The sequence below is a fragment of the Myxine glutinosa genome, chromosome 4 (assembly GCF_964187855.1).
Source record: "Myxine glutinosa chromosome 4, kmMyxGlut1.1, whole genome shotgun sequence".
NCBI classification, from domain to species: Eukaryota; Metazoa; Chordata; class Myxini; order Myxiniformes; family Myxinidae; genus Myxine; species Myxine glutinosa.
Window position 1 is genome coordinate 86,130,130 of NC_136264.1, and position 24,126 is coordinate 86,154,255.

At 48.6% G+C, this 24,126-nt stretch overlaps 1 protein-coding gene across 4 annotated transcripts in view; it reads right to left on the reverse strand.

Annotated features, from left to right (window-relative positions):
* The window catches only part of LOC137424950 (annexin A4), a 115,134-nt gene that overhangs the window by 13,286 nt on the left and 77,722 nt on the right, over window positions 1-24,126 (reverse strand). For all 4 annotated transcript variants that reach the window (XM_078776116.1, XM_078776118.1, XM_078776117.1 and 1 more), the window contains one exon: window positions 3,013-3,071. In XM_078776116.1, coding sequence (XP_078632242.1) covers window positions 3,013-3,071 — 59 coding nt within the window. The remainder of the gene's footprint in view (window positions 1-3,012; window positions 3,072-24,126) is intronic.

Sequence of the window (24,126 nt, forward strand, 5' to 3'; positions counted from 1 at the left end):
TGATGTGCTTCCCTCTCTCTCTCCCCCCCCCCCCCCCTCATCTCCCACTCCATTTATTATGTTTTGTGTTTTCTGTTTATGGCCTTGTGTTTTTGTGTTGCTCTTACACAAGCCTAGACTTTATGTACAAAAATAATAATAATCTTGCTTTGAATGCATAACGGTATTGAGCATTGTTCCAAACTACTCGACATGAACCTCTCTCAAATTCACACAAAGTCATCACATTTTCCAAAAAAAGCCCATGATGCCAACTTTGGCAAGATGTTATTTGGCCAGATATGATGCAGCATCTCCAGGTTTAGAATGTGAATCAACTATTTGGGTAAAAACCCTTAAAACTTCCCTGGAAATGGGTACAAACTTCCCTGCAAATGTCTGCTGCTCTTCTTCTGCTCCAATCGGTTCATCTGACCATATGCTTGTTAAAGTGGACATCTCTCTGGCCATTCTCAGAGAGCCTCCTCAGCGTCGACGAGTCTGGCATTTCACTCAGGCCAACTGGCAGCCATCAATCATTTGGACTGGTCTCCCATCTCTACCACCTCTGACATCAACTCATCCTGGGAATTCTTCCATCGTAAATTGCTCTCTCTCTCATGCACAGATTTATCCCATCTCGTCTTCAGTTGTCATACACTTCCTCCCGTCCATGGTACAAGGAATCTTGTGGTGAGGCAGTTGCCCTGAAACAACTTGCCTTCGCCTCCTGGAAGGCAAATCCAACAGAAGGCAATCTCATTTCCTTTCACAAAGCCCGGAACAAGTGTGTGTCCACCCTCAGGGGAGCCAGGAAACAATATCTCTCTACTCTCAAGACTGAAATCTCAAACCTGTCTCCCTCTTGCAAATCCTGGTCGTTTCTGGTCAAACCTGTTTCTGGTGTTTGTTCCCTCTCCACCCCCTCCCTTACCTCAAAAGGCTAAACAGCTGAGTCTGCACGTGAAAGAGCTGAATGCCTCAACTCTGTGTTTGCCTCAAAATCTTGTGTCCCAAACCCGTCTCTCTCTGTACCCAGTCGTACCGAGCTGCTCCTGTACTCTGTGTCCTTCTCTCCTGACAAGGTGGAGAAGTTTCTGACAATCCTCAACTCTGATTCTGCAACTGGACCAGACGGCATCAGCCCACGGGTCCTAAAATCCTGCTCTGCCGCTCTTTCACACCCTCTCTCTGTTCTCTTCACCCTCTCTTTTGCTCAAGGTCATCTGCAATTAGCTTGGAAATCAGCCAAGATTACCGCTTTACACAACAAAGGTGCAAAAACAGATCCTTGCAACTACAGACCAATTAGCCTGCTCCCAATTATCAGCAAAGTAATGGAATCCATCATTGCTTCGGATATCAAATCCTTCCACTTCTTCAATGGCTTGATCTCTGATCATCAATTTGGTTTCAGACCAGGTCACTCTACTTTGGGAAAGCTGCTTCTGCTGTCTCAACAATGGATGGAAATCCTCAATGTCAAACAGGAAATTAGAGCTGTCTCCCTTGACATATCACGTGCCTTCGATACAGTCTGGCACCCCACCCTGCTCACCAAACTCTCCTCCTATGGTATCCATGGAAATCTCCACGCATGGCTTGCGGACTTCCTCTCTAGTCATAGTCAACGTGTGGCCCTGAATGGGTTTCTCTCATCTCCCCTTCCTGTTCAGGGCCCTGTGCTTTTTCTGGTCTTCATCAATGATCTCTCCGACTCTCTGGAAAATCCTCGCTATCTTTTTGCTGATGACTCCACTCTCTGCAGACCTGGACAAAATGACAAACTGGTCAAACAAGTGGAACATGTCTTTCGATCCTGACAAATCTCACACTCTCACTATGTCTCTCCGAAATGAGCGACTGAACAACCCTCCCATCTACCTTCTGAACAATCCTCTCCAAGAAGTTCTGTCACTCAAGCTTTTGGGTCTCACTACCTGCCATGATCTTTCCTGGGAAAACCACATTTCCAAGCTGGCCTCCAAAGCCAGTCGCCGACTGGGCATCCTCAGTCGTGCGAAGTCCTTCCTTGGCACACCTGGGCTCCTCACCACATACAAGGCTTTCATCCACAGCTCAATGGAATACTGTTCTCCCCTCTGGGCTGGTGCTCCTGCCTCACACAAAACTCGGCTTCACACTGTTGAAACCAAAGCTTTCAGAATCATTGGAATCTCCCGCGATGAAGCCAACTCCGAGGGCCTTTCACTCACTCATCGCAGGCAGGTTGGTGGTCTTTCTGTCTTCTGCAGACTCCTCTCTGGCCTTGCTCCCCCAGCTCTGTCTGTGTTCTGTCCCCCAAATATTCCTACAGGTCGCACAAGATCTGCCAGCAACCCTCTTATGGTGAAACTGCCAAAATCATAAATCTTTGCTCACCTTCACCCTTTCATTCCTCTTTTCTCCCCCCTCTGGAACAAACTCCCTCACTCTCTTAAATCCCACTCCTCCCTCCAGGTATTTAAAACAGCTGTTCACCACCCTCGCTTATCTTCCCCCATCCAAAACCTTGATCTTTTCTACCCCCATTAATTCATCCCAGATCCACTTTTTGAAATATCGACTTCTTTCCTGGAAGTCCGAGCAGTGTCCATGTGTTTTTTTTAACCTCTCCCAACCCCCCCCCCCCCCCATTCCCCCAAGCCCTCTTCTTCCCACAGATCTCCTGATGTCCCTGTTCTCTTCTGTTGTACTTGTGTGCTTCCCTCTCTCTCCCCATCTTGTCTCCCACCCCCTTTGTCCTATGTTTTATGTGTCAGTTTGTTTTTATGTGATTAATGTTAGCTCTTACACGAGCCTCGATCTTGTACTCAAAAAAAAAAAGGGGGGAAAAAAAGCTTGACAACCTCTGAAGTTGTTAGTAGTAATGTTAGGTTGTATGACCTCCAGAGAAAGCAAGCTAAAAACGTTGGATAAAATTTTTTTAAACCTCGTAAACAGCAGGAAATTGAGGAAGATGACTCGAGTGCATCAAACAATGGTCTAATCGTGCTCTTCGATTTTAAATGATTTCCTACGGTTTGGCAGTACCTTCATAGAACGATGAAGAGCCCAAGCAAAGAAAGATGGCTTGTTCTTAACACAGCGCACTGGAAAGAAAGAGAAAGATACACGTTATCCAGTTTTATTTTGTTGTTTTTTTTCATAGTCAGGGAAACCAAGGCTATGAGAAGCAAGCAGGCTGTTTACAATTACTCATTACTTTCAAAATCATTATGCCATTTGTTTAAAAGCTACCAGGAAATAGGCAGAATGCTAAATAACTACAAGAAAGCGATTGATAAATTTGCACATCCTGGTTTAGCAGCATTCATTTGTTTATGGTTGTTTTGGTAAAGCACATTTCTATCACACATTTTGCAACACAAAAGAGAATTATATAGCCACACTGACAGTTCGGATCTGAATCCGGAACTGAACCAAAATCTCATCGGGCTTGTTCTCGTCACCCAACAAACTCATCCATCAAGTTTTGTAATAATCCATACATAACTTTGTGAAATATATTGTCATGTATTGCTTTTCACCCTATCTGGTGAAGGTGAATGGTGAAGAATCACTTCGGAAATTATAGTATCCGGATCTTCACTAAAATCTGAACAATTCCTCCTTATCACAAACCCAACCTTTCCCCCAAATTTTGTCCGGATTTGTTCACAACATTTCGAGTTATCTTGCTCATAGACAAACAAGCAGACAACTAAATAGGGGTGAAAACATAACCTCTGTCCACCTTTGGTGACGGAGGTAATGAGAAATGAAAAGGGTACAAAATGTGGGATGCAAAAAATAAAAGAAAGCAATTAATTTCAGTACCCAAATTTAAGACAATTCATTTAAACTTTTGCAGAACACCACCAATCCCTATCCACAAATTATCCATCAATATTTGTACAAGTTATTGCAGTGACAGCTTTCATATTTCATACAACAAGCAAATTAACCAAGAGTAATATTTCAAAAGACAATACTCTCCGAATGAGGTACATACGTACTTGACTATAAAGACTCCTATTAAAGACTCCTAAATGACAATTAATGGCCTCTTTTGGGAACCACTGGCCTCATGGTTCTGACCACATACCAGGAATATTGAAAAGGTTATATGGCCAATATACTCCCAACAGTCCCAGATATACCATCCAAATATAACAAGGTTTATCTACAAATAAAGAATACATTTATATGTTTTCTTACCAATTATATATAGAATGGGGTAAAAAAGTCTGAGTCCAGTCGGAAATGTATTAGATGAGATGTAATAAAATTAATTATTATTATAATATTGTTACCAATTGACTTATTGGTGTATGTCAATTGTATTGATGAGTTAAATCTTAATGAGGGGTTAATTACACTGGTCAACAGCCAAATTGGTTCCGACTTATTTTCAACTGTTTCTAACTAATTTGGTGCCCACGAATCTGAATCTGACCTTAAAATTTCGCCATCACGTAACCTTGACGTAGTACATAATAAGTGTGGGAAAAAAAAATCTTTAGAGCATGCGAATTTCTTGATTAAGTCTCAATAAGTCTATTTATTGTCACAAAAAATAATATGAACTTAAAGTTTTTATTTACATCACATAAAAAAATGTACATCTCCAAAAATAATATGAACTTTATAAAATATCACAAAAAATAATATGAACTTTAAGTTTTTATTTTCATCACATTAAAAGTGCTTCTGAACTTTACTTTTGCGTTTGTAGGAGCAATCACTTTCACGCTGTAAAGTCCAACAGTAGTCGCCCATCATGTTTGGATTGAATCGGCCTTGATATCGAGTCTCCATGATGGCAATTCCCTGGTGAAACCTTTCTCCATGTTCATCACTGACATCACCAAGATTTTGTGGAAAGAAGTCCAGATGAGAATGGAAGAAATGTATCTTGAGTGACATTCGAGCACCGAACGCCTGGTAACTCTTCAACATCTTGTCCAAAAGCTCTTCATAATTTGGTGCTCGAAAATTTCCAAGGTAATTGTTAGCAAGAGCCACAAAGCAATCCCAAGCAACGCTTTCCAGCTCAGATAGTCTCGCTACAAAGTCCTGATTAGTGAGTACAAGACGAATTTGAGGACCATTGAAAACACCCGCGTTTACTTTGGCCTCAGATACGATGCCTTGGAACTTCATTAGCAAGTAGTGGAAGCCAGCACCATCTTGATCCATGGGCTTCACAAAGTTCTTCATCAAACCAAGTTTCAAATGAAGTGGTGGTGAGAATACCTTCTCAGGGTCATCAAGAGGTTTGTGAAGACAGTTGAACCTTCCAGTCATATCTTTGTCGCACCGGCCATTCCTTTTGTGTGTAATGCTTAGCGTCTGCTCTGCTGTCACATAAACAAAGAAAACACATGTCCCATAAACAAAGAAAAATCCTATATATACTAAATATATATATATCTACAGACTTCACATTAAATATGGAATAATTTTTTTTTCTTGACTTGGGTTTACTTTCTGAACTCGGTATATCAATCTGGTGAGTTTCTTTTACCCTTCGGTGATGTCTTTGTTGAAAGAACCATGTCACTGATTGTCTTTCGCAGCAAGAAGTCAATAACAGGATTATATCACAGGTGGCATGACAAAATGTAAGGACAGGTACATTTGACGATTGGCTTCACAATCGGGTATATAAGGGTTGTTGCGTTCTGTATTGGTGGAAAACAACTGCTGCACGTCTACAAAAGTTATTGCCGCTTCCTCTGGAGATGGTCCGTCAACTTGACAATGCTGTTTGTCATGGAGTGGTGGCTTTAAGAAATTCTGGCATGAAACAGCGTGCTATTGCTCGGCAATATGGCATCACTCAAGGTCAGGTGTCAAAGATCCTGAAACGAAATGCTCAGAGGGGTGTCCCTACTCCAAAACCGAGGCCAGGACATCCACGCAGAACTACAAGGAGAGATGATCGCCAGCTGCACCGGTTAGTCTGCAATGGACGTACCAAGTCAGCTAATCGGCATAGGGCTGAGTGGCAGCAACTGACAAATGTGCCTGTATCCAGAAGGCTAGTCAACCAACGACTGGTTCAAGCAGGCTACCGTGCCAGGCATCCCCTGAGAAAGCCACGCCTGACCAGACAACACCACCAGCGCCGATTGCAGTAGGCCAGAGAGCACCGTCAATGGCAGCCAGGACACTGGAATCACGTGATCTTCAGTGACGAGTCTAGATTTCTGGTCTATCGTCAAGATGGCCACGTCCGAGTGTGCAAACAAGTGCATGAAGCCCACAACGAAGATTGTATAGTGCCAAGAGTCCAAGCTGGAGGTGGTGGGGTGACCGTTTGGGCTGCTTTTCATGCAGGGGGCAAAACTGACCTGGTTGTTCTGAATGGAAACCTGAACCAGTTCAAGTACAGGGCCATTCTGGAAGAAACATTGCTTCCATTTGCTCGTGCAGCCTTTCGAGGAAACTTTGTCTTCCAAGATGACAATGCACGGCCTCATCGTGCTCGCATGATCCAACACTTTCTTGCTGACCGTGGTGTAGAGCATATGGAGTGGCTTGCCATGTCCCCGGATATGAATCCGATAGGATAGAGAATAGTTTAAATTCATTTTTTCCCTCATCAATCTATACTCAATCTATATATAGAAAACACAGTTTGTGTGTGTGTGTGTGTGTGTGTGTGTGTGTGTGTGTGTAATGTTACCGATAGACTCCTAAACGGAGAGGCTCACGTACTTGATATTTGGCACAGACATGGCCATTGAGCCTGGGAAGAACATGGCTGACCTAAACATTTATTTCATAATATGTTTTTACCATATTTTTACCTCTGCGCGGAATATTATGACCGGAATCTGACCGGTAGCAGAGCTGCGCGCTGATTCACTCAGAGCGATCACGTGATGTTTGTTGCCGCCATTAAGCATTAACTCAGTTACGCATTCGCACGTATTTCAGAGCGAAAAGCGATTGCGTTTTTGCCGGGTACTTCTGCATGATTAGCATTTAGCATGATTTAGCATAGATAGTAGCATGTTTCACAAAGATTTGTTTTCAGCGAGCAGAAGTACCCGGCATTGTACGAATAATATATAGATAGTGCCGTGTAGGGCGGAGTGATGCCGCTGTGGGAGGGAATGAGCAAGGTCGCTGTGCGCGGGACCGAGCGAGGTCGCTGTGGGCGGGGCCGAGCGAGGCAGCTATGGGCGGGGCTGAGAGGTCGCTGTGGGCGGGGCCGAGCGAGGTCTGCGTTAGTGCGTTGCCGTTGCCTGGTATAAAAAGATGGTGCTTGATGCTCTCGCGTCAAGATACGGACTTGATGTCCGTATCTTTACAACAGACATTCCAATGATGATGATGATAAATGTAATACCACTCAAGGAAGGCCCACAACTCAAGAGAGTGGAAAAAAACAATAAAATGAACAAAAATACGGGGAAGGAGAAGCAACCACTCAGAAGAATGACAGAAAATCATTTCCCTTAAATGTACCGTGTTCACCAACGAGCACGACCAGATACAGGACACCAACATCATTTCCCTTACACATATCGTGTCCACCACCCAGCAAGACCATACCACTTACCTCTGGATCAAACTGTATTGCAAATATTCAAACGGTTTTTACATGCTGCCGTCTCCTAGCAACCAATGAAATTTTTCAAATATATTGTAGCTTCACTTTTCACGGAGTATGAGCGTTCTATATATTTTCAATTCAGTGCGCCAGACTCGCTCACGTACTTGATTTGTGGCATAGACATGGCCATTGAGCCTTCACGGTGCAATTTGTGCGAGGCTTTTGTCCGAGTGAGCTTGAGTCGAGAGGGCGAATGTACGGGTTGGGAATGTACGGGTCTCCCTTCCCCCACCCGGCAACGCCGGTACTGGAGGGCGTCACAGGATCGGTGAGTCTCCAAAATCCGCTTCGTGCTGTTGCGAAGATTCAGGACGATGTCACGATTGTTGTGCTGCCCTCCGACCATGAGAACTGCAACGTCATTGTTGACTGGCCCTCCCCTTCCCCCTCCCCTCCCCCCTACCCCTCCCCCCTCCATCCTACCCCTCCCTTTTCCCCCTCCCCCCTCCCCTCTACCCCTTCCCTCCCCCTCCCCTCCCCCTCCCCCCTCCTCTCCCATCCCTCCCCCCCTCTCCTCCCCTCCCCCCCCACGTTTATACACTGAATGCCGGGTACTTCCCCCCCCCCCCTCTTCCCCCCTCCCCCACTCTTCTCCCCTCCCCCCCTCTCCTCCCCTCCCCCCCTCTCCTCTCCCATCCCTCACCCTCCCCCCTCTCTTCCCTCCCCCTCCCCCTCCCCCTTCTCCTCCCCTCCCCCTCTTCTCCCTCACGTTTATACAGGGAATGCCGGGTACTTCCCCCCTCTCTTCTCCCCCTCCCCCCCTCTCCTCCCCTCCCCCCCTCTTCCCCCTCCCCTCCCCCGCCCGGCAATGCCGGGTACTTCTGCTAGTACCCCATAATGACAAAGAGAAAACAGGATTTTAGAAAGTTTTGCAAATTTATTAAAAAGAAAAAACTGAAATATCACATCGACATAAGTATTCATACCCTTTGCTACGACACTTGAAATTTAGCTGAGGTGCCTCCCCTTTCTCTTGATCATCTTTGAGATGTTTCTTCACCTTCATTGGAGCCAATGTGGAGCCAAACCTGTGTGGAGCCAAACAGTTCAATCTTGGTTTCATCAGACCACAGAATCTTGTTTCTCAGTCTGAGAGTCCTTTAGGTGCTTTTTTTCAAACTCCCAGCGGGCTTTCATGTGTCTTTCACTGAGGAGAGGCTTCCGTCTGGCCACTCTGCCATCGAGCCCAGATCAGTGGAGTGTTGCAGTGATGGTTGTCCTTCTGAAAGTTTCTCCCATCTCCACACAGGATCTCTGGAGCTCAGCCAGAGTGACCATCGGGTTCTTGGTCACCTCTCTTATCAAGGCCCTTCTCCCCCGATTGCTCAGTTTGGCTGGGCGGCCAGCTCGAGGAAGAGTCCTGGTTGTTCCGAACTTCTTCCATTTAAGAATTATGGAGGCCACTGTGCTCTTGAGAACCTTCAATGCAGCAGAGATTTTTTGTAGGCTTCCCCAGATCTGTGCCTCAACACAATCCTGTCTCTGAGCTCTGCAGGCAGTTCCTTCGACCTCATGGCTTGGTTTTTGCTCCGATATTAATTGTCAGCTGTGAGACCTTATATAGACAGGTGTGTGCCTTTCCAAATCATGTCCAATTTAATTTACCACAGGTGGACTCCAATCAAGGTGTAGAAACATCTCAAAGATGATCAAGAGAAATGGGAGGCACCTGAGCTAAATTTCAGGTGTCATAGCAAAGGGTATGAATACTTATGTCGATGTGATATTTCAGTTTTTTATTTTTAATAAATTTGCAAAACTTTCTGAAATCATGTTTTCTCTTTGTCATTATGGGGTATTGAGTGTAGATTGATGAGGGAAAAAATGAATTTAAACGATTTCAGCATAAGGCTGCAACATAACAAAATGTGAAAAAAGTGAAGGGGTCTGAATACTTTCTGAATGCACTGTATATTTATATATATTGTTACGGATCTCAACGTCGGCCCCTCTTCCCCTTATCAAGGGGGGATTAATCCCCTTGTCTGTGACTGACCGACGTGGTCCTCGAAGTTACAACGTCCTTACCGGACCGACGGTAGGTAGGGTCCGTAGGCCTAGGGGTTCGCTACTTACCTAATTACTGCCGCCAGCCGGGAACGAGGGAATAACTTCTGCCCGAGCCGCAGCGTTAATGGATTACGCCGAGCGAAGCGGACTGCGGCGTGAGCCGTTTATCAAGGGACTAAACCCGATTCATATGCGGTTGGCCAAATCGTGCCACAGGTGTTCAATGATGGAAAAGACAAGGACGATCGGACGAGGAAGAAGAAGAAGGCAAAGGTAGGAAATAACAGGATTTATTATTATTTACACAAGACTAAAGGAAGAAAAGAAATCAAAGTAATATACAGAAAATGGAAGGAGCAGAAGGACACAGAGCAATTTCTAGCTTATCTATACAGGCTTAACTTATTCCCCAGACAACACAGACAGACAGACGACAGTCAGACTTACACGAATGGGGGTAGATGGACAGCAGGGATCGATGGCATGGGAAGGCAGAGAAAGGGCCAGGCAGATGGTAGGCGTCGAGGTCCGGCTCCAAGCGCGTGCTCCGATCCACGCTTTTGGGGTCGAGGCGAAAACCCGGCAAACACCTCCGCGTGTCGTTGGACGCGACCGGACAATTATATAGCAGGGGAAAGTTGGTATGTTGCATACGCAATTCTCGGCCGGGCAATCCTCGTGGCCCTCTTTCTGCCGCTCGCCCCTGCTCGCTCCACTCGACCTCAACAGAACTTGCAATTCGTCCTCCCTCTCTCGTCTGGCCCCTTACGAATCTCTCCCCCTCAATCATCTGAGGTGGGGGCGTCACGCCGCGTGTTATATGACACGCCCTACCAAGCCATACCCACTGATTTGTGGTTGGTCGTTCGGGGCTCCACCCTTGATGACGAGGTGCGGGCCACGCCCGTAATGTAGCTCCTCCCCCTTCTTCTCCGAGGCTTGACCACGTGCGTAATGGAGGCAAATGCAGTTGGCAATTGAAAGGGGATTCTACCTTATTTCATTTGGTGCAATGCAGAATCAACTAATGGAAAACAGAGCCTTAAACTGACATAGAATAAAGAGATAACTATTGAGGGAAGCCTATCATTTGCTACGTGTATGCGATGGACTAGCTAAAGGGACAACCTTTGATCTTTACCTGAAATGGAGGTATTTACAAGAATTACTATTTACAAGAATTACTATTTTCAAGAATTACTATTTACAGAGGGTGATATTTACAATAATTACACCAAGTGCAGGGTTTCCCAAATCCGTTACACTGCACCCTCATCCTCCAGGCACGTCCCGGGCCTATAAAACTTTACTTTATGTGACACGCAGGTGTAATTCCCTCTACAATTAATCTGACCCTGAGTGTGACAGTTTTAAAACACAGATAAGTATGTCCCGCTGTTGCATTGCACCCTGCCTAACAGATTCACGCCCACAGGATAACCGAATTGCGGAATGGTTTTCAAACTACACATGAACGGTGGGGAGCATTATTTACAAGTGACGCTATTTTTATTATTTACAAAACTGCAACCCAGGACCTGTGATTTTCCACTTAAGGGAAACAAAAAGAGAGAATCCTGTGGGAGGGGAGGAGACAGCATGCATTGCATCGACGCACCAGCACCAATAAAGAGCACCAAAACACCAAAGCACCATAAAGCACCAGTCAGTGCACAGTCAGCACCATGAAGTGCACATTGCCCAATACAATAAAAAAACAACACTGATGATCTTGTTCTTCTCTGCTCCCTCTGCTGGCCGATGTTCTTCCTGATGTTGTCTTTCTTGTTCTTCTTGCTTGCGGCCTATTTGCAATAATAAAAAGGCACACAACGCGTCCATTTTCTTAAATTTATGGCCAACAGGGGCCGACTATGGGTGGTTCACCTGTATGGCTTGGTGCCACCTCACCGAGGTCCGCAAGCAAGATCTCCCTTGGGCCATCGTGGCCGGTCCCAGCAGGGGGGCTAGGCCCCAACACGTGGGGTCCATCAGTGGTGCTCGGCCACAGTACCGTGGTCCATATGGTGGTGCTCGGCCACAACAATGTGGTCCATAAAGTGGTGCATCGATGTAAGCAGCTGGTTGCGGGAATTTCGGGCACACAGACGCGGCCCCCCCGCACGCTCCCCTCAGTGCCCAGAGAGCACGATCCTCGGTTGGGAGAAGGAAGACAGAGAAGACAGGTGAGTCATGGGTCAAGGTGCAAGGGTACACATCAAACAAGGCAATGCAGAATGAGGGGTGCATGGGAGCGAGCTGAGAAAGGTTTGTCCCTACGTACGCCCCCCACATGTGACCTACACTGCCCCCCTTGTCCCTCCCCGTATTTACAAAATCTACACACTTACCAATTCGTCACTACTGTCTCGTCTTCCCCTTATTTCCCTTAATACCAAATTCATCACCACAATCCCTCCAACCAAATTTGCCACAAATTCAAATTCCTCATCAATTCCTCATAAGGAGGAAGAGATGGAACATTAAGCACAATGTCACACCCACATCATGATGTGTCTCACAATCCAAACATTTGCACAAAAATAACCAAAACAACAACACATGGCATGGTGTGGAGTTACGTCACCTCAGGTGAGTGGCTGTAGATGGTGCGAGGAGATTTCAATCCTATCTACCTCCTAAATGACATTAACACACTTTACACTACCCGGAGTCTTTCCCTGCCAATCCATTGGCCATCTTACACTCTATGCGGTTCTAAAAACCAAATCCCATTGACCAAACTGTGGTGCTCATCAATATGGGGTCTCACTCCCCCGGTTCAACTCCCTGTGCCTTTGCACAATTTCGGGATTGAGTCGTGTGGCTCCCCTAACAGGTCTACTTACCTGTGCGCCTCCGCCACTGAAGTTGCCTCCCGAGCGTACCTGCTCCTCGCTCACCTACCTGGGGAAGGCCCTCCCTGGCGCTTACCCCCCTCGGTGTCCTCTCTGGCACTGGGCTACCCGGGTCCTTCCTCTGGATCCTCGGGCCCCATTGAACTCTAACTGGCTCCCAGAGCCTACCTGTGGCCTCACCTGGCCGACAGACTACCAGTGGCGGAGCGCTCAACCAACCATTACTCTAACAGGCCACACGCCCAGTCTTTTCCACGTCACTAATGCACCCATCCAAACACCATTCTTCCACACGCACCACAGATTCCAATATCCAACCACAATTTACCTCTACCCTCTACCTAACTCTTAAACTACCCTTCCCGGGTATTCATGATGGGGGTCCATCCTCCCCATACACTCCTTCGCACCATCCACTCCACTCCACAGTTTCCACCATACTCCCTCCACACCATCCATTCCATACTCCATATATTCCAGACCATTTATTCCATACAACCATGCTCACCTGTATTTGCACACCTGTGCCATCACTCCTACACCTGGTGCTTCCTGCACCCTCCTTCCTCCAGGACCATTTGCTCAACACAACACACAATCGCTCAACACAACACACAATCACCATTACTCAGTCATACACTGCTCCGTACACTTTCAAAACACACGGCACGGCACCATTCACGAGCATTGCCTCATTCGTTAAACATCAAGATTCTCACACACACGGCATCATCTAAGCTGACTACTCCCTTCTGAAACTTGCGCTTCCCAGTCGCCCCTTATATTATCGCGCTCCCTCGTCGTTATAATCCAACTAATCTGCTACGTCCCCTACTACCTGTACAATGTCACTACTGACTCCTTATGTCACCTATTGTCCTTTTTCTAGATCCCTATACAATTATCCAAACCCTCCCTCGGCGAGCTTACACTGCCATAAACCCCATAGCTAGTGCTCATGTGCCCCAGGGTGTGTGTGAGGGATGGTGGATTTGCCATCCCTCCACCTCGGGCGTCTCCCACTATAAATTTTGCCCATCCAATTTCCTGCAAATCATAATTTGCCAATCACTGCCAATCGTTTAACCAATCATCAATTTGCCAATCATTACTGCCAATCCTATTCACTATTCCAAAATTTTGAATCCACAACACTATTACCATTACGGTCCGCTATATCTGAGCCTCTCGGTACGTCATGACATCATTAAAACTTGGCTTCATAAAGCCGAGCAATGAATTCGGGTGGCTTGTCTACCGTAGGTTGGGTCCGTCCGGCATTTACGATTCTGGGGAGGCGGCATGCTCGGCCGGAGATTCCACGCACCATCTCGGCGCGGAACCTTTCGGTCTCCGGCCCGATCTCGCCCGGCCGGAACGCCGCAACCACAAGGGGTCGCCGTGCCGACCCTTCCTACCTGCCCTCGACCCGGGCCGCCCGCTCCGCTTAGCAGAGCACGGACGCGACCGTGCAGAGCGAGGCCCGGCACGGAACGCGCACGGCGGTTCCTTTGAAACCGCCGTGGTTACGATCCCCGCTGGTTCCCGCAGCACCCAAAGCCCGGCATGACCCGAGGGCTCGCGTCGGCTAACCGTCGATCTAACCGCTGCTCCGTTTAACGTCGATGCCTTACTCGCCTGCTCACACGCATACGCGACCCGTTTTACACTCACCAAGCCCGGCGTTCCAACGCCGCCCGTACATTCCACACACTCCGTCCATTCCACCACCGCACTCCCTGTTACACACCACACCTCTCGCGCACCCTCTTGCGCACACTCGTCGTTCGCACACTTCGTTCCACACCTCTCCTCCGTTACGTCCTCTGTAACACTCACCATGGGCATGCACTCATGCACTCTCGCATCCACCCACTCATGCGCTTCAATGGGCTCTCCCGCAACCGCGCCACAACCAACTCAGGTGTGCTTTCTCACACACTCTCGCCGTCCATACCAAGCGTGCATCCTCGCACCCGCTCCTCCACCAACTCACTCTCCGGGTCACTGTCGCACGTACACTCCGTATCGCTCTCACTCTCTGTGTCACACTCCGTACACTCCGACGTGCATTCCCGCTCGCACTCGGTTTTACTCCCACACTTTATAACACACTCACTCGCCGACGCACACTTTTTCCTCACACGAGTGCCATTCTTTCGTACACCACGCCCCACGGACCTCCCACCAATGCCCGGGTGCCATATCGACCCCAATCGCGCGACAATTCTTTTCGCGCCAAACACTTTGCCGAAAAACCTCTTAGCACCATACACAGCCCGTCTCACCTTCAGGGTTCTTCTTCCTCCCTGCTCCAACACCTGCAAATCTTTATAAGGATTAGCAAGTATGGCATCAGGATGTGAACACGGACTTTGCACATAATCCATCTCTCCCTGCCGCGAGTGCTTTTCTAAGCCCCCGGTCTCTCCAATTTCAATTCCCACTACTTCTTTTTCTTTATTCACCTCAACGACCGCTGGCTTTATTAAAATTTTCTCTCCTACCTCAGCGGTCGCCGGCTTTTCCATAGCCCAGAAGCGCTGGTTGAGCGAGGCGGAGCAAAGCGCGGGTAAAATGACGGGTATCGAGATCGGCCAATCTCTATACCCGTCATTTTACCCGCGCTTTGCTCCGCCTCGCTCAACCAGCGCTTCTCGACCCGCTTTACCTCGTCGCGTACCCCTGGGACCTGCTCGCCCAACCTGCGGTCTCTGTCCCTCTCCATTTTTTCAGTACTACGCCTTGCTTCATACCGGGCTTTGTCCCTCACCAGCCCCTCACTAATTTCTTTAATTTGGTTTCCCAATTGCTTTTCCTGAGCATTCGCTTCGTCCCTCATTTCTCTGATTTCCGCCCTTGATTTGTCCCCCTGCAGGTTGAGGGACGCCTGCATTTGTGCCATGAATTGCTCCATGAGGGCCTGCAATTGGACCATCCCCCTTGGCGCAGCGGGCGTGGCCACCGCAGCCATGTGCGAGCCGCCGCCATTTTGTGCGCCTGAAACCTCATGCGCGAGGCCGCCATCTTGTGCGCCTGAAACCTCCGCAACCCAATGCGTATTGCGCTCCTCCATCTCTCCCATCTCCTCCCTGGGGTCCTGGGTCGATTCTAAACCCTCTAACTCCCCATCCGTCATCCGGTCGCCTTGATCATCCATGGCACGATTTTAAAATTTAGAATATTAAATAAAATTTTGGCCACTCGTAATTGAGTGCGTTAAGCGCACTTCGGGTCCGAATCTCACTCCCCGACACCAATTGTTACGGATCTCAACGTCGGGCCCTCTTCCCCTTATCAAGGGGGGATTAATCCCCTTGTTTGTGACTGACCGACGTGGTTCTCGAAGTTACAACGTCCTTACCGGACCGACGGTAGGTAGGGTCCGTAGGCCTAGGGGTTCGCTACTTACCTAATTACTGCCGCCAGCCGGGAACGAGGGAATAACTTCTGCCCGAGCCGCAGCGTTAATGGATTACGCCGAGCGAAGCGGACTGCGGCGTGAGCCGTTTATCAAGGGACTAAACCCGATTCATATGCGGTTGGCCAAATCGTGCCACAGGTGTTCAATGATGGAAAAGACAAGGACGATCGGACGAGGAAGAAGAAGAAGGCAAAGGTAGGAAATAACAGGATTTATTATTATTTACACAAGACTAAAGGAAGAAAAGAAATCAAAGTAATATACAGAAAATGGAAGGAGCAGAAGGACACAGAGCAATTTCTAGCTTATCTATACAGGCTTAACTTATTCCCCAGACAACACAGACAGACGACAGTCAGACTTACACGAATGGGGGTAGATGGATGCCAGGGATCGATGGCATGGGAAGGCAGAGAAAGGGCCAGGCAGATGGTAGGCGTCGAGGTCCGGCTCCAAGCGCGCGCTCCGATCCACGCTTTTGGGGTCGAGGCGAAAACCCGGCAAACAGCTCCGCATGTCGTTGGACGCGACCGGACAATTATATAGCAGGGGAAAGTTGGTATGTTGCATACGAAATTCTCGGCCGGACAATCCCAGTGGCCCTCTTTCTGCCGCTCGCCCCTGCTCGCTCCACTCGACCTCAACAGAACTTGCAATTCGTCCTCCCTCTCTCGTCTGGCCCCTTACGAATCTCTCCCCCTCAATCATCCGAGGTGGGGGCGTCGCGCCGCGGGTTATATGACATGCTCTACCAAGCCATACCCACTGATTTGTGGTTGGTCGTTCGGGGCTCCACCCTTGATGACGAGGTGCGGGCCACGCCCGTAATGTAGCTCCTCCCCCTTCTTCTCCGAGGCTTGATCACGTGCGTAATGGAGGCAAATGCAGTTGGCAATTGAAAGGGGATTCTACCTTATTTCATTTGGTGCAATGCAGAGTCAACTAATGGAAAACAGAGCCTTTAACTGACATAGAATAAAGAGATAACTATTGAGGGAAGCCTATCATTTGCTACGTGTATGCGATGGACTAGCTAAAGGGACGACCTTTGATCTTTACATGAAATGGAGGTATTTACAAGAATTACTATTTACAGAGGGTGATATTTACAATAATTACAACAAGTGCAGGGTTTCCCAAATCCGTTACACTTTACACATGTGCCTCAACCCCAAGGCTGAAGCACATGGTCATTCAAACACATGCATCATGCCCCCGAAGGGCCACAATGCATGGTCATACAATTGGGACCACTCCTCTCAATAGGAGTAAGACCCCTTGATCCACTGACAAGGTATTACTCCTGTCAGGTAAGTATATATATATATATATATATATATATATATATATATATATATATATATATATATATATATATATATACATATATACATATATATATATATACATATATATATATATATACATATATATATATATATATACATATATACATACATACATACATATATACATACATATATACATACATACATATATACATACATATATACATACATATACATACATATACATACATATACATACATATACATACATATACATACATATACACACATATACATACATATACATACATATACATACATATACATACATATACATACATATACATACATATACATACATATACATACATATACATACATATACATACATATACATATATATATATTGTTGCAAATATGGAATTTGGCCTCCATATCCGCTTGTAAATATTCCCCTATTTTCTCCAATACTCCCCAACTTTCCCCGATCCCCCATTCCCTCGTCCCATTGCATGTAAATAACAATCAGTAGAGCCGACCTTCCCCTTATTCCCCCATTAAATGTCGTGCCCAGGTCCACCGCACCACACGTAGACAACTTTCGGACATCTTCCTAGTTATTCTTATTCTATGTCAGTTAAGGCCTCGTCTCCATTAATTATGACTCTTCGTTGCACCAGAATGTGATTATATGGCATCAGTAGTGAGTTTAGGACCTTTCCCATACCTCCTTCCATCTTCTTCCCCAACAATTACAACAACAACAGAGGAGATGGCGGCGGAGCGGGGGAGGATGCGTCCTCACACCGGCTCGATTAGCTCCAGACCATGCGCTCCACGGGGTTACCACGAAGGGGCTCCTTGTCAGCTCCTCGTCAAGGGCGGAGCCTGGTAAACCCCCCGCACGCACCCAATGAGAAGCAACGTGCCGATTCCACGAGGCGGAGCTAACGAGCCGAGGGCGTGTCACTCCCCGCCGGATATACGCGGCCACGCGCCGGATGTGACGTCAGATGCGCACCCAGCTTGGAGAAGGAAAGCCACCTGCGAGCGCTGAGTCAGGTCAGATGCGCACCCAGCTTGGAGAAGGAAAGCCACCTGCGAGCGCTGAGTCAGGTCAGATGCGCACCCAGCTTGGAGAAGGAAAGCCACCTGCGAGCGCTGAGTCAGATGCGCCCCTAGCTGTGAAAGAACGTTACCACCTCGAGCGCTGTGCAACCTTCCGCATCTTTGGACCGGACCGTACTGTACCCTGCCCCGAGCCCAGGAGGACCTGGAGCCATCGATCCTGCCTTTCCTAGCCATCAAACCCCCGTGTGAGTCAGCCGTTGTCCCGTGTGTCTGTCGTCTGTCCGGGGTTAATATAAGAGTGTGTCTAAGTGCCTGTCTTCCTGTAATATACCTCTAGCCCCTGTAATCTAACCTTTTCCGTACGAATATACTTGAGAATCGAAACATTGGTGTCGTATTGTGTTATTGTAATCCAGCCGGGTGTCTTCTTTTTCTTATTGAGCCAGCGTGGCGCGGCTTCGTCAACGTCGAGTATAATCGGTAACTTGTGCAGACGTGGTCATACCAAAACCGCTCGGTAAACTAACATCTAAGCCACGTCTGTAACAATTGGTGTCGAGGAGTGGAATTCGAACCCGGGACTAAATTTATTAGGCCCAAATTTTGGGAGGGAAAATCGATTCGGAGCGCGTACTGCGCTCGACGAAATTATAACGAAAAAAAAAAAAAAAATTTGGATTTGTTTTACGAAACTCGAATTTTGCAAGTCGCGCTATGGCGGATCAAGACGGCTGGGGTCCGGTAGGGGAGAGTGAAGCAGGGTCGGTCCAGGACCAAATTGAGGGACATGAGGGACATGAGGAGAGCGAAACAGCGAGGGTAGCAGGCACGCAAAATGGCGCCTCGCAAGAGCGCGCGGTAGCCGAGCCCGCTGTATCAACGGGCTTTAACATGCAGCCGATTGACATACAGGCCCTCATTGCGCAGCTACAGGCAGCTGTACAGATGAGTATGGGGAGCCAAATTGAGCGATTGGGTGAGCGATTGGGAAACCAAATTGAAGAAATAACGAACCGAATGAGGGCTCGGAGTGAGCGATTGAAGGGCCAACTGGGGGTAATGAGGGACGAAGCGAGGGCTCGGAGTGAGCGATTGGGGGTAATGGGAAACCAGATGGGGGTAATGAGGGACGAAGCGAGGGGTACTGGGGAGGAGTTAGACAACGGGATAAAAGAAGTAAAGAATGGGTTAACGGGGGTAGAAAACAGAATGGCCGCTCAAGAGAATCAGACAGAGGGAGTGAAACATGGGTTAACGGGGGTAGAAAACAGAATGGCCGCTCAAGAGAATCAAATAGAGGGAGTGAAACATGGGTTAATGGGGGTAGAAAATAGAATGGCTGCCCAGGAGAATCAGATAGAGGGAGTGAAACATGGGTTAACGGGGGTAGAAAACAGAATGGCCGCTCAAGAGAATCAGATAGAGGGAGTGAAACATGGGTTAATGGGGGTAGAAAATAGAATGGCTGCCCAGGAGAATCAGATAGAGGGAGTGAAAAATGGGGTAGAGGGAGAGGAGATCAGAAGAGGAGTGAGTGAGGAGGTCGGAGGAGTGCGCAAGGAGGTGAGGCACTGTGAGGAGCACATGGAGAAGGAGGTGAGAAAGGGGACTGTAAAGTTACAAGGGGGCATAGAGGACCTGACGCAGGAGGTGGAGCAGCTGACGGTGGGACAGACGGAGTTAGTGGAGCAGGTTCAAAGGAACACTGCGGTATTAGGAGGTTTAAAGGCGACACAGAAAGAACTAAAAGATGACTTGGTAGCGACGAAGAGGGAATGTCAGATGGTACGTGAGGGACTGACAACGAGGTTGGACGAGGTGATAGAGGTAATGGAGACGAAGGACCGGCAGGTGAGGACGCACCTGGAAACGGTCAAGGTAGCCTTAGAGGATGAGCTTGAGGAGACGTACCGGGGAATAAAAGAGGTGAAGCACAAATTAGAAGAAGTGGAAGAAGGGATGAGCGAAATTAAGAAGCGACGGAGAGGGGATAAGAAAGAGATAAAAGAGGAGATAAAAGAATTGGTCCAAAGTCTGTGTTTGGATCGTGATGATGTGCTCATTAACCGGATGAGGGATTCGCAGGTGATGGAGGAGAAGCGAAGAGGAAGAGGACCCGGTGTAAGTGGTGACCAATATGGTCGTGCGTATGATGCGCCAGGGGATTTAATAAGCTTGGGGGTCGAGATAGACCCGGGTGTTCGTGAGAGGCCGTTGGTGAAGTGTGCGACAGGTCTGGTGTGCGAAAAAGGAGGTGTGCGAGAAAGTCCGACTCTGGGGTGTGTGAGGAAAAAGTGCACGCCGAGGAGTGAGGGTGCTGGCGAGAGTGAGTCGGTCGTAGCGTGTGTGCGAGGGAGCACATGGAAGCGCGGTGTGGTAAGTGTTACAGAGGGTGTGACGGGAGAGTGTGCGCGAGAAAGGTGTGTAACGGACAGGTGCATGGGGAGAGAGTGCGCTGTCAAAGGCAAGGAACAATGCATGCCTGTGGTGAGTGTTACAGAGGGTGTGACGGGAGAGTGTGTGCAAGAGTGTGCGCGAGAAAGGTGTGTAACGGACAGGTGCCTGAGGAAAGAGTGCGCTGTCAAGAGTAAGGGTGAGTGCGCTGTCAAGAATGGTGGTGAGAGTAGTGAGAGTGACATGGAGCGTGAGTTAGTTGTGACAGGTGAGCGAGGATGTACACCTGGGATGGAAGGATGCGCACCTGGAATGGTAGAGCGTGAGTGGGAATGCACGCTGGAGTTGGTGGTGAGGCACGTGGTTGGGTGTGCGAATGAGGGCACACCTGTGATTGTCACAGAGGAGGTGACCGAGGAGGGGGCGCGAAGAGGTGTATTGGTGAGGTGTGCGAGCAACGAATGTGTGCCAAAGTGTTCGGTGGTCAGGTGTGTGACCAAGGCTGTGAGTGGAATGGGTGTGCCTGGGTGTGTAAGGAAAGGTACGAGGAGCATGAGCACGGCTGGATGTGTGAGCAAGGAACGGGCTTCGGGGTGTAAGCATGCAGGTGAAGCATCGACATTAAACGGGTTAGAGGTTAGAGCGACTTTTAGCCGAAGCAGGCCCTCGGTGCGTGCCGGGCCTCGCTTTGAACGGCCGCGTCCGTGCTCCACTAGGCGGAGCGGGCAGCCCGATAGAAAGGGTCGTCATGGCGACCACGTTTTGTTGAGACGCGCCGGCAGGTCGAGATCGGGACATTGGACGGCTCCACGCCGAGGTGATGCGTGGGATCTCGGCACGGGTAAGCCTCCGTCCCTGCCCCGAGTGCCGGACGCATCCAGCCGCCGGCACAAAACAACCAGCATCCATTGCTTGGCTTTACGAAGCCGGGCTTTGGACAGGAATTGGCGCACCGAGAGGCAGTAGTGAGTAGACTGGGTGATGAGGTTAGTGTATTGGACCCGAAATTAGAGAAAAAAAAACAAAATTTGATGATTGGCAAGGGATTGGCAGTAGTGATTGGCAGATGATGGGCAGTGATTGGCAAATTTTTGATTTATTGAAATTTGACGTGCAAAATTGGTAGTGAGCGATGGGCCCAGTGGGTAAGGCTGGCATCCCTGCCACCCTTCCCATGGGGGGCAAAGGAGCTATAGTTTATGGGGTGTATGGCAGTGAAAACTAGCCCGGGTGGGTTAGGTTATATTGATAGGGCCCTAGAAGATGACATTAGGTAACGTTAAGTTTAGTTACTGACTGATACCTGTAGTGGGGACGCAGGTAGATTAGTGTGGATGATAATGACGAGGGAGCGCAATAGTTTAAAGGGACGACTGGGAAGCGCAAGTTTCAGAAGGGAGTAGTTAGCTGAGATGATGCCGTGTGTGTGTGAGGATGGAACAGGTGTGATTGCACAGGTGTGCAACTGGACAGGTGTGTGGAGCAGTGTGTGAGTAATGAGTGTTGTGGATCAGCGCGAATGCGCTTGGGGAGAGAAGGGTGCAGGTGGCACCAGGTGTGAGAGCACAGGTGTGCAGGTACAGGTGTGTGGAGAGAGTTGGAGTGAGTGGTACGGAGTGGTGTGCATGGTGCGAAGGTGTGGATGGGGGAAGAGTGGACCCCTTTCACGAGTACCCGGGGCGGGTAGTGTAAGTGTTAGGTAGAGGGTACAGGTAAATTGTGGTTGGATATTGGCATCTGTGGTGCGGTTGCAGAATGGTGTTGTGAATGGGTGCATTAGTGTTGTGGAAATGGCTGGGCGTGTAGCCTGTTAGTGTGTGTAGTTGGTTGGGCACTCCACCACTGTGAGGATGTCGGCCAGGTGAGGCCGCAGGTGGGCTCTGGGAGCCGGTAGAGTTGTGGATGGGGCCCGAGGATCCGGAGGACGGACCCGGGTAGCCCAGTGCCAGAGAGGGCACCGAGTGGGGAGAGTGCCAGAGGGCCTTCCCCAGGTAGTTACGTTAGGGCAAGGAGCAGGTAAGCTCGGAGGCAACTGCAGTGGTGGAGGTGTGCAGGTGGGTAGACCCACTGGGAGAGGTACACGCCGCAGCCCAGAAATTGTGCGAGGGCACCGGGAGATGAATCGGGGGAGTGAGACCCCAAATTGAAGCGCACCACAGTTTGGCCAATGGGAATTGGTTTTTAGAACCCATAGTGTAAGAGGGCCAATGGGTTGGCCGGAGAAAGACCCCGGGTAGTGTAAAGTTGTTAAAGTCATTTAGGAAATAGTTAGGATTGATGAACCTGTCGCACCATACGCAGCCACTTACCTGTGGTGATGATGATGACTCCACACCTGTGTTTTCTTTGTTTTGTTGCAGGAAATGAGATTGCTGTGAGGATTTGTGAGACGCATCACGACGTGGATGAGACATTGGGGTGATTCCATCTCTCCCTCCCTAGGAGGGACTGATGATGAATTGGTAATGGCAAATTTTGATGTTGAGTTGAAAATGGCAAATTTTGATGAGAGTTGAAAATGGCAAATTTGATTGGTTAGGAGGGAGAGAAGACGAATTTGGTTTATGGGAGGAACGGGGAAGACAGTAGGGATGTTTGTTGATTTGTAAAGTAGATGTTTATGGGTAGTGTTGTGTTGTGTGGATACAGTAAGGGGTAAGGGAGGGGCCATGTAGGTTACCTGGTGGGGGGGGGGGCGTACGATAGGAACGTACCTGTCTCACCTGGTTCCCATGTGCCCCCAGTGTGCATCACCTTACATTGCGTGCACTTTTGCGCCCTTACCACCTTACTCACTTGTCTGCTTCTTTTGTCTCCCACCTCCGAGGATCTGGCTTTGGGGTAGAGAGAGAGGAAAGAGAGGTGCTGGCTGCGCAGTTGTGGGCCTGCACTTTCGCTGTTTGCTGCCGGGATCGATACACCATATGGACCGCAATGTTTGTGGCCACCCACAATGGACCGCAGTTCGTTTGCGGCCAAGCACCACCCGGGGATGGACCTATGGGTCAACGTGGCACCTATGCCATACAGGTGAACCACTTTTAGTTGACACCAAGTGCACCACAAGAAGAGCAAGAGACACCTGCAGGGTTAGGGGTTGTCGCATTTATTTTTATTCCAATGAACAATGGTGACTGCACCGATTGGTGGTGGGGTGGTGCTGTTGATGCTCGGGAAGGGTGCTCTGCACGTTATTAAAGGCCGTCGGCCACAGAGCACTCGTGGGTTGGTGTATCGATGTTGGCAAGCGCGCTCTCTCTCTATGCATAACATCTGCATGTGTCCCTCCAAAAACAGGTCCTGGATCGTAGTGTAAATAGCAGCGTAGTCTTGTAAATAATGCTCCCTACCGGCTGTATGTTTAGTTTGAGAATTCTTTCCGGATTCGGTTATCCTGTGGGTGTGTTTCTGTGAGGAGAAGGGTGCAACGTCGCAGGGGGACATATTTACTCATTTGTGAATATCTGTAAAACTGTCGCACTCAGGGTAGAG